Source organism: Pocillopora verrucosa, chromosome 12 (assembly GCF_036669915.1).
Source record: "Pocillopora verrucosa isolate sample1 chromosome 12, ASM3666991v2, whole genome shotgun sequence".
NCBI classification, from domain to species: Eukaryota; Metazoa; Cnidaria; class Anthozoa; order Scleractinia; family Pocilloporidae; genus Pocillopora; species Pocillopora verrucosa.
The window spans coordinates 16,174,330-16,185,785 of record NC_089323.1 but is presented as its reverse complement, the minus strand read 5'-3'; the positions used below and the strand labels follow the sequence as shown (position 1 = coordinate 16,185,785).

The window sequence follows — 11,456 nt, the reverse complement described above, 5'->3', positions numbered from 1 at the left end:
AGTAAAAAGTAAAGAAGACAGCAGCCAGCTTTTAGGATCGATAGTCTGAAGATGTCTGTTACAACTTTTGAAATGGTTTATTAAGGAAAAAAGATTTGAATGACTTTTCGTCTTAGAGTTGTAAATCATTTTAATATTATTTCTATAAATAAAATACAGCGGCAGGGGGTTATTTCTGTTTGCGGATAACTGCGGTTTGTAATCACAGCGAAACAAACAACTGGATGACACGTGCCATGCTTCGTGCTGATTGGTGATGACGTCATGTATTTTTGTACCAGAGTGACACGCTTGTTTTCAAGTATTTACTCAGGCTGGTTTATATATAAGTTATTCCGATGACTGGAATTTGCCTCGTCCATTGAATCGCTTCTGTCATAATCTTCTTTGTGGCTGTATTCAATTCCTTTAGTCACTGTGATTCAAAGGTTGTAAATAAGTGTGTAGCTTCGAAGAACTGACTCGAAAGGTAAGTGAAGTTTCTACACTTCCTTTGGATCTCGTCAAGTTGTTTTTCAAACATGCTAATGAAGGGACTTGTGGGTTGAAATGCGCACGAAAACTTGTATTTAACATGATTTTCAGTAAATGGAAAAATACAATACAAGTGCTTTAAATTATAAGCTTATCTATTAACTATTATGCGTTTTAAACCTGCGTTCCTGCGTCGAATTCTTTGATAATATCATATAGCGTTAAGCTTATTTTAATTTTCCTCTGCAATGTCTTTTGTTCCGCTGTACCAATTCTTATTATAATAATACCTTTGTAAGATATTTGCCAGCAAGAATATTTTCTCTAAAGCGGTCGATTTAGCAAATACAAACGCCTGCATATCTACCAAAGTAACTGAATGTTCGATCGCCCGATTAATTCGACTAAAAATACTTCGCTCACACGGTGGTACTTACATATAAACTTATATATATTTTATCATTAATTTCACTTTTTTGAAAGAATTGTTAGGTTGTGAGCATTGCATCGATCGAAGAGTCATTTTGGGGCTGTCAGATTTAACTTTAAACAACAAACGGTTTATAATTGTCTTTACAGTTGAAGGGCACAAGTCCATGTCACGAATCTTCCATGCATCAACTTGCCCTGAAAGTCTGCGCTTTGTGACAATCATCAGCAAAATATATTTCTAAACGACATTTCATGTGCTCTTAAGGGATTTTGAGGAGGGTCGCATGTTTGTTTTTCTGACCTGCTTTCGAAACCTATTGCCATAACGTGAAATTCAATATGACAACAATGCAATAATAATAATTTCAGGGTGTGTTCGTCTGTGCTATCTTGGTACGAGCAATCAATCAATTACATTATATGGACATAAATTACAAGGTTAATCGAGCACTAGTAGGGGATAGTGGGTTGAGTTATGGTCATAAAAACAGCTGTTTTCAATGCAAATTTTTTGGAGAAAATTTAAAGTGGCTAGAAAATGTTAAAATACTTACAATTATCTGCCAATTTGCCAATTGTTCACATTCAAGAGCTGTATTGGTTATTAAGGATTTAATAACTATAGATCATTTTTCCTTTGGCTGTTGTTTATGTGACCATTGATTTCTTACTGCAGAACAATTTGCTCAAATTTATTTTGTTTGTTTTAGCAGTTTTGAAATAACTTGTGTTCGAATACAGTGAAATAAATTTCTAAAGGTTTAGTGGTAATTAACTGCTCTTAGAGAACTAGATTTTGCACAGTGTCGGTCTTCTCAGTTTAACTTGTACGACAATGAGCAATGATTATTCTCATAGTTTTCGTTAGACTTGTGTTCTATTAGTTTCTTTAAATGCAGACATTCTTAAATATTCAACTTTGACCCTCTTTGGATTCAAATCTTTGTTTCATTTGAATGTGTTTTGGAGTTTAGCCAGTATTGTGATAATTAACAGAGTGAAATGATAATAAACAAATCAGATTGCCCTTAGGGCAAGCTATTACCAAGATTTACTAGCCTGGAGCTGCGGGAAGCTTGCCTAAAATTAAGTCTATCATAGATTTTGATCAAGTGTCTGAGTGTATTGGTAAAGGTAACAACATGATTGTGAGTGCAATTTTGTGTTAATAAGCACAAGTAAATTTTTCAAAGACAGCAAAATTGCATAAGCAGAGAGAGGAAAAGGGATTCTGGCTCATTTTGAAAACAACCTAGAATTTCAAGTCAACTCATGAATTTTAACCTTGATTTCAAGTCATCCTTGAAATCAACTTTGATTTCAAACAACAGTTTTTGCGCATTTTCAAATCAAGGTTGATTTCAAGGCAACTTGAATTTTTCACAGATAAATAATATTGACAATGTCTCACTCATGAATTTTGATGAAGTTGTGAATATTATCACCTTGAACAATTCTCTTGTCTTGCCATCAGGGTGTTGATTGTCTGTGTGAAGATTTCATGCCTTTGCTATATCGGACATGATTACACCTGAATTTCACAACATCACCTGTGAAATTCAAAGTCTTTGCACATGCAAGCATGCTTCATGGTTTTATTCGACAGGATCAGCATTAATGTAGTATCTTTTTATGAGGAAGTCATGGTGTGCCTTTATTTGTTCTTCTGTCATAAGAGTGTCTATGTAAATGAGAAAATTATGACTGTCTGAGTTTAAACCTTCCTGAAAATCATCTCCATCTTGTTTTGAAAAATTGCCCCATACATAATTACTGTAGCTAATTCCACTTGCACTAAAGTTGAGAAGTGTTTTCCCATTACACCAGACAGAACAAGAGCATATTATAGCATCGCCATATCCATATTCCAGCAACAGCTGTTAATTTTCCACTTTCCTCCTTGATAAACTACCCTATTACATTTTGCGCCTGTTGGGTTTGCTTTTCTCTTGAATCCTGCTGAAGGTTTGACATCAATAGAAACATTTAATTTAAAGTCTGGTTTTCTTTGTATATTATATAATTTTGTGTTTACTCAAACAACAGTGAATGGTTCTTGTGGTCCTGATTTTGGTATTGTTCCATCAACAACAACTTCTCTATCTTTTTCAAGAGAAAGAGAGAAGTTTTGAATGAATCCATTTCCAATCAAATAGTTTCTTGTATAGATTGTTGTTCCTTTTAAACTTTTCTTATATATATCTTGATAACACTTAAGACATTTAAGATTTTAAGATTATTGATAAAAGGAAGATCAAATGCCTATTTTCATTGAAAAAGGAGAAGTATCTTCCATGCTTTACTTAGGTTGATATTTTTGGTCGGAGTGAATTTTTTTTGTATTGCATGGTTGTTCATTCCTGATTGATCGAAAGTAGTAACACTAAAGTTATTTCAATGAAGTACTTCACTGTTTGAGTTGTGGTCTGTGTGGTACCAGCACATTGCTTTTTCTGTTATTAATGTTTCAATGAAGAGACTTCTGGGAACATATTTTGACAAAAAAGAGAATAAATGTATTGTTTCTGTTTTTTAATCAACATACTAATCTTGGTCACTGTGTCTTGGTGGTCAATTGGATTGGCAAGATTGATGATCTTTTGATTGTTCATATCTTCATCAGTTTCTTGAATTGATTCCCAGAATTGCTTGGGGGTATGAAGAAACTCATTTCTTTCTTGGTGTTTTCAAATTAATAAATTCCTTCAGGAGGCAACTCAGTTCCAGGAGGAACAATCTGAAGCTCTTCTCTGATGAAACCACACTTTGGTCCATCTTTCAGGTAATAGAGAACAGGCTCATTCTTATTCACCAGTGTTCTATCAATATCATAGACCTTCAGAGACCAGATTGGATCTGTGGCTCACCTCTGACCACCTTCCAGCTCAGCAGTAGCACAGAGATATGTCACGTTCTTTGAGGAGTTGAGTCTCTTTTCCATCAAGCCAACAGGCCTTGAAAAAGTCATTGAACTCTTCATTTCAACCACCTTATCCTTATCCTTTTACAGGTTTATTTCTTGTCAATCTTGTCACCTCACTATTCAAAGCTGAAACAACTTCTGGAAGCCTCTTCACTCATTATGTCGATCTCTTTCCCTCTTTGAAGTTCATCTCCTGACTGTATTGGAAAGTGAAGAGACAGTCACTCAAAGTTTAGTTGAATCACTCAATGATTCCCTGATTTCTGTGGATGTTCACATTCCCTCTTCTTATCCTCACATCATGCATTGTGACGTCACCCATGAATTCATGCCTAGGATCAACCTGAAGAACTTTTGGCCATCTTAGTGGTCCACACCTATAGATTGTCTGAAAAGCTTTGGAGACCTCAGAAGAATCCTTTGAGCTGAGAGGTTCTGCAGCCTTGAATCTGCTTGCAACATCAACAACTGTCAATGCGTACTTGTAGACTTTCTGTGACCTTGTGGTCGCTTTGTCATGAGAAAGAAAAAGATCGGCTTGATGAACTGCATTTGGAGATTCAACATCAAAATTTGGTCTCAGGATATGCTTCTGAGGGTAAATAAATCTGCCAGATGGCTTGGGTCATCAGCCAAAGCTTTGTGTTGTCTTCACATACTCCAGCTTCTTTAGCCAACTTCTTCCCAGCAGCCAATCCCTTCCAAATGCATCTAGGGCTATAGTAGATTCGTGAAAGTTTTCTTTCCATTTTATGCACCTTGTTATACAGCTTCAAAGCAAAATATGTGTCCACTAAATTCTGTTTTGCCTGCTCCTTAACTCAGTCATTAGTTGCAATCCAATTGAGGAGCTTTGTTTGATTTTTTTTATACTTCTCATAGGCCGCTTGGTACTTCTCCACAACAAGATCATGCCTCATGCACATAATCCTTGAAAATGATCCTGATATCATTGACAGATAGTGTGTAAAAGAGAACTAATGGAATGATGTTCTCTCTGATTGCCTTTGCAATGCTTGTCATCTGTCGTATGAGGTCCCAAACGCTGATTCCCTTATGTCTTGCTCTGAATGCTTAATTCACAAGTTCATTTGTCCTCTGCTTCACATCTCTTGAAGCTGCACTATCATTGAGAATGATCAGTGTATCTGTTCCCTCATGCATGTAACTGATAATCTTAAGCCCATCATCAATCTGGTCTTGGAGTAGAAACAAGCTAAGTAAGTCCTTATCATTTTATCCAAAACTATCATATGTAATGTTGTGGATGAATGTTGGACAGAGGAGAGCAATTTAATCAAACTTTCCTTGGAAGGTGGTACTCAAAAGATTGACTAGGTATCTTGTCTTTCCTGAATTTGTAGGTTGGGCTATTAATGCATTGAATGGAATATTATCAGGATTCATATTTTTTACCAAGACCATGAGCTAAAGTTGATTTCCTATCTTCTCTTGTTATTCTCTTATCATCATCAGTGCTCAAAGCTATCTTGTTGATGGTCGCAGTGAGAGAGAGAATCTTAAGTTAACAGATACTTCTACTGGGTAGAAACACAAGAGACTTCAATTTGCACCTGTACTCAATGGAGAGCCTTGACCCTGGATATTTTAAAATGTAGCATAATTGTTGATTTGAAGTTGTATAATGTGTGTGTTACAAACTAGCATAACATAGCAGAGTCAAGTGTCTTTACCCAAAGCTTCACAGGAATTGTAATTGTGTTCTGATCCCTCCATCTTGTTCCTCTTTTTAAAGACATATCCTCAAAGACAAGGACTTCTTGTACAGTATAACTATCTGTTTCATATTGGAAAATGTTCTCAGTGAAACAAAAAATATCTTACACTACAAGCACATGGAAAAGCATTGCTTAAAATTTCCAGCATGCCAGATGTAGATGAAAAAAATGGAAAATGCAAAGGGTGACAGATCAAATTGTAAATGTGAAGTGGATCTCAAACCAATGTTTTCCATGTTGTGGCTGCGTACTCCAAATGATATAATTTTTCATTGTAACAGATATTCACTGTCAGTGTCCAGCCAAGCCAAATTTCTGCTCTTCAGAGGCTGAAATTTAGCAGTCCAAATTTTTAATTTTAGGGCTCAGTGAGCCAAAAACATTTTTCTGTAATTTATTAACTTTATCAATAACATTCTTTCAGCTGTGGATGGAAAGGAGTCTTAGTCAGGCAATCGAGGGAAGCGCACAGACATGTTTCGCCTGTGTGTTGTTGGAAGTGGGGGAGTGGGGAAAAGCTCTTTGACAATACGTTACCTGAAGAATGAGTTCACAGAGGTAGGAAGTTGAATGTCATTTATCACTTTCTATCAGTCTTGGAATGGCTGTGAATAAGATAAATTTTAAAACATCAATTAGATTGTGTGTTTGCATACAAAACAAATGAGGGCTGCGGGCTGAATTACAAGAGGAAAATCATTTGACTTTCAAGTTAACCCCTTACACCCTAACATCAGTATCCATATTCTCAATTCTCTGCTCTATAAATTTCTTTTAGTACTGACAAGGAGAATTTATTGTACAACCAAAGCTTCTTTGGGTGGTGATCATTTCCTTTATTCTCATGATCTCAACAAATGATACAGCCACATTGCTGTAAGGAGAAATTAGATGCTGGTCACTTTCAGGGTTTAAAGGGTTAATTACTTGCTGGTAACTAGCATTGAAAATCTGGTTTCTAACAATCATTACTCAGTTGTATTAGCAATCAGCTGGTTGCACATTCCCACCCTGCAAAAAGGTGAATATGATAAAGCCAACCAAAGATTAATGAGGAAAAAAGAAGACAAGTTTTTTCATAATTACTAAAACAGTAACTTTTGTTAGCACGTAGTATTACAAGTAAATCTAACTTTTCACTTGTTTTATTTTTCCCCTTCTAGTACTATGACCCCACATTAGGTAAGTTGGATATTAAAAAATTATTGGATTAACCCTTTATATCCAAACATCAGTATGCATATTCTCCATACTGTTCTCTATACATTTTCTAATGTGCTGGTTAGGAGAATTTGTTTAACAATCAAGAGTTTCTTTAGTTGGTGATCATTTCCTTTATTCTCATGACCTTAATGTTTGATTCAGTGGTGATATTGTAAGGAGGAATTAGATCCTAGTCACTCCCAGGGATTAAAGGGTTAATGTTATTATCTGAGCAACTGTGTACCTGCCCCTCCCTAAAACCATCATTAACCCAAACTTGTTATCAGGTGTCTGTTGTTGTGTTAGGGGAGAGGTGGGTGCACAGTTTCTTGGATACTGTTATTGATTCAAATTATTTTACAAGGCTAGGAGTGATACCAAGAATTACCGTTTGAAGTGTATGTAATAAATATCATTCTCCCTGTTTTCATGTGCGGCTGATGATCAGAGGAGACATACAGAAAGGAGGTATGCATAGCAGAGTTATGAACTTAGAGAAATTGCTGATAGGTAGAGCAACATCCAATCCTGCTATAGAGGCAAGACTCTTAGGGCTTCTGTGCTAAAAAAAGATATGGCTAAGCCTTAGGTTTGTATATCACTTTGGCTAAATTCAAACTTCTTTAAGGATAAGAGCAATCATACTTTGAACAAGAGGCTGCTATGACCTTCACTTGGGCTGTGTTTACTTTAGAGGGTAGTAAATGGCTTATTCTTGTATCCAAGGGCCAGGAAGTTTAAGATTGTGTGACCCTTATAATCACAGAAATGTTGGAAGTGCCTCTTTGGAAGACATACAATAACAGTAGCATGATTTTAGACTTGGGCTTTTCCTCAGGAAGCCCAAGTTATTATTTTAGCTCACTGTCCATTTTTCCTCTTTCCAAACCTAGATTGAATATAATGGAAAGCTCTATGACGTGGAGATAGTAGACACTGCGGGTCAAGAAGAGTTTAGTTCTTTCCGCGATTCATCAGTTGCAACTGGAGATGCATTCTTGGTACTATTTGCCATAAATTCCACATCAAGTTGGCATGAACTGAAGGATCTACGAAGCAAGATTATTCAGGATAGGCAATTGAGTTCCACTATACCCATGGTCTTAGTGGCTAATAAGTTGGTGAGTTACAGTCTTCTCCTATGCATCCTAACATCAGTATACATATTCGCTATATTGTTCTCTACACATTTCTTTAGGAGCTGACAAGGAGAATTTGCTTAACAATCAAGAGTTTCTTTAGTTAGTAATCATTTCCTTTATTCTCATGACCTTAATGTGTGATTCAGGGGCAACGTTTTAAGGAGAAATTAGATGCTAGTCACTCTTGAGGTCAAAGGGTTAAGCACAACAAATAAAAGAAATCTTTAAACCAGTAGAGCAAACCTTGTACGTGTTGAATTTTCAAGTATTCAAAGCTGATTTTAGGCAGTAATAAGGGGTACTGCAAGTGGTAAATTTACTGGTTACTACTTGAAAAGGAAAACACTTATACGTATACACTATTTGCCTCACACACATGCAATAACAGAATACTGAGTCTGCATTGTAAGTTATGGGCTTAGTTTTATCCCCTTTGATTGCGATGGCACAAACACAAACAATGCTTGCTTTAAACCAGTGGGGAAAACTTACCCCACAAACCAAGGAGTCAATTTCTCTTTTTTACCACCATTTACTAAATCAATGTAACTATATAACATGGAGGTCTTCTGTAGGCGTTAGAATGTTTCCTGTTTAATTCATTTAGCACTATTGGTTCTATTTAATGTCTTTCACAATTGATGATTTGCAGCAAATTGATTTCCTTATTTGCTGTCACAGGATCTAGATGGTGAACGCGAAGTGACAAAGGATGAAGTGTTGGAATACTGCAATTCAGCTGAAGTCAACATTCCATTAATTGAAACGTCAGCTAAGGTTTGTCCGTAATTAACCTTTAAACTCCCAAGATCTGATTGTCAATTCTCCCATCTAGCTGCTGCACATTTCCTTGCAAATTACTTACCATAATTTGTTGTTAGATCAAGGTAACAAATTCTACTTGAAGAGTTTGAATATTCTCATTACCTGTTTGTTGGATAATAAAGAGAGATTGTAGGGAGAAGTTACTATTATTATCACTTCTGGGAGTGAAAGGGTTAATCTTGGGGAGTTCACTCATTCTACGCCCAACCCCTCAGTCACTCCCAAGATCTCAGCATGTCTTCCATACATTTCTTGAAGTGTTAGTTCAGAGAATTTGGTGTTGAATCAAATAGATGTTTGTGTCACTTCTCATCAGCCTTCTGATTGATAATGTTATGATATTGCACTCTTTGAAGTGAAGAGTTAAACCCTCTCACTCTCAGAAGTGCTCAAGTTCTAACCTCTCTCCATAATATCCATACATGATCCAGCAAACAGGTAATGAGAATATTCAGAGTTCTCAGGTAGAAGTTGTTGTCTTGATCCAAGATCAAATTCTCATTACTTATTTACAAGGAAATGTGTAGCAGCTAGAGGGGAGAATTAACATTCAGATCTTGGGAATTAAAGGGTTCAGAATAAACAAACTCTACCATTTTATCTGGGACTCAGAACCAATCTTATGCTATGAAAGGGGTTGTGGCTCTTTAGAAAAGGGGTCTGGGATTATCTTTGAGGCATGACTAGTCTGAAATATTTAGAGGGGGCTGATTATGAAATTAATGCATTGGTTAGTTATTCTGAATTATCTTTGATGGGAATCTAATGGAGGGGGGGTCAATTATTTGAAATTTGATGCCCTGGAAGAGGCTTACCAGAGTTTTTGGGATGATTAATCATCAGTATGCAAGTTTTCCATACTATTCTCTGTACATTCCCTATGGTATTACAAGAAAACTTTGTTTAACAATCAAGTACCTCGTGGGTTTGTCATCATTTCCTTCATTCTCCTGACCTTATTGTTTGATTCAGGGGTGATACTGTTGGGAGAGAGTAGATTCTTATCACTTTGAGGGGTGAAAGGGTCTATAAGGAAATTTGTGGTAGCTAAGAGAAAAGTTGTTAACCAGATTCTCAGAGTTTAAAGTTAAAATATAAATTAAATCATTGTTTTTTTTTTTTTGTATTGTTTTTTTAGACTGGCCTTAATGTTGAGGAATCATTTCAACTTATGATGCAGCAGATTCAAAGAATTCAACCAGCACTTTTAGAAAGAACAGTACCCAAAAATCATGCAAACAAACCACAGAAAAAAGATAATTGTGTTCTACTCTAGGATTAGTAGATAATAAGATTTAATTTTCGCAGCTGAACAGGAAGAGGAAAAAAAAAAGATTTTGATATTAAAACAGTTGCTGACAAGGAGGACCTTTGTTATTACAGAATACCTGTTCAACTTTCTGTGGGTCGGTTTGGAATGGGAACACATACCAACAGCTTTACCATACTTAGCTTACCGCAAGTGTTTTCAATTACAGTGTTTCAATCCCTTGAAGTTTTGGACAGAAAGCAGAAATAATGCAGGAGATTTGCGTTAAAGCTGGTTGTTTTGTGTAATTTGGCAAGAAAAAGAATGTAGCTCCCAGCCTTACAACATAAATTTGTAGCTGTAACAGTATTTTGACTTTTATGTGGCTTAAAAGTGAAGAATATGTGGACATTTTATGGCCAGTGTATGGTGACACGTGACCACTATTTGGAATGAATAAAAAATTTCTGGTGTTTCAGTCTGATTGTGATATGATAACCCTTTCATTTCATAAGTGATGTATATGCAACTTCTCATTTTCTTATTAATCATATTTTAAGTAAAAAGAGGATGAGAATGTGGAAAGTGATCAGCTTGAAAACTTTGGCATAACTCTCTACACCCTAAAATCAGTGAGCATATTCTCTGTATTGTTCTTAATACATTTCCTAAGTTGCTGACAAGGAGAATTTGTTTAACAATCAAGAGCTTCTTCAGTCTGTGATCCTTTCCTTCATTCTCATGTCCATTATGTGTGATTCAGCTGTGATATTGTAAGGAGAAATAAGATGACTATCACTCTATCGGCTCAAAGGGTTAGGAAACCTGTATTACTTGCTGAAGAGTATTACTTCTCACATGATGAGTGTGTAAGGGATGATTTTAGGGTTAATACAAACTGTTGATATCTGTTGCTAGAGAAACTTTCCATTGTCAAAGCCATGCCCCTGATTTGTGTGGCTTTCATGAATTAATTTTTTTTGTTACTTTGGGAAGTTGTTTCAAATTGCTCCAATAACTCTGACATGCTCTACATGGATCCTTCATGAAAACCATCACAAGATTTGAAGGGTAACAGGGAATTCAGCTGATCAGGACTTTGATGCAAAAACTTATTTTCCTTGAGTTTTCACATGAAATTCAGGCTAATTTGGAAGGAGAATATCACAGTCAATCAGAAGTCACATGCAGTGTTCTCACTTGCATCCCCTTAACCCTTTCCTTCTTGGCATTAGTATGCATATTTTCCATACTGTTTTCTATACATTCCCTAAGGTGCTGATGAGGAGAATTTGATTCATAATCCATAGCTTTTCTAGTTGGTAACCATTTCCTTTATTCTCATGACCTTACTCTTTCATTCAGGGGTGATATTATAAGGAGAAATTAGATGCAAGTCACTCTTAGGGGTTAATGGGTTAACTCCACACAATTTAGACTTTGGAGGGGGCTCTTGAGCTAAATTAGAA

General features: G+C 36.1%; 1 protein-coding gene across 1 annotated transcript; it reads left to right on the top strand.

The window, feature by feature from the left end:
* The first annotated feature begins 289 nt into the window (after positions 1 to 289).
* On the top strand, positions 290 to 10,465 carry LOC131783332 (ras-like protein rasD). The gene is made up of 7 exons (XM_059100069.2): positions 290 to 469; positions 5,993 to 6,126; positions 6,732 to 6,750; positions 7,220 to 7,239; positions 7,665 to 7,892; positions 8,595 to 8,690; positions 9,877 to 10,465. Exons 2-7 carry the CDS (start codon positions 6,043 to 6,045, stop codon positions 10,012 to 10,014), a joined length of 585 nt encoding a protein of 194 aa, XP_058956052.1. The 5' UTR covers positions 290 to 469; positions 5,993 to 6,042; the 3' UTR covers positions 10,015 to 10,465.
* The last annotated feature ends 991 nt before the right edge of the window (positions 10,466 to 11,456 follow it).

Excerpts from the sequence above, each read along its gene's own strand:
- LOC131783332 (XM_059100069.2), top strand. The coding sequence starts at position 6,043 with ATGTTTCGCCTGTGTGTTGTTGGAAGTGGGGGAGTGGGGAAAAGCTCT. Across the intron at positions 7,240-7,664 it reads AGGAGACATACAGAAAGGAG|ATTGAATATAATGGAAAGCT; the intron begins GTATGCATAGCA and ends TTCCAAACCTAG. Across the intron at positions 8,691-9,876 it reads TAATTGAAACGTCAGCTAAG|ACTGGCCTTAATGTTGAGGA; the intron begins GTTTGTCCGTAA and ends TTGTTTTTTTAG.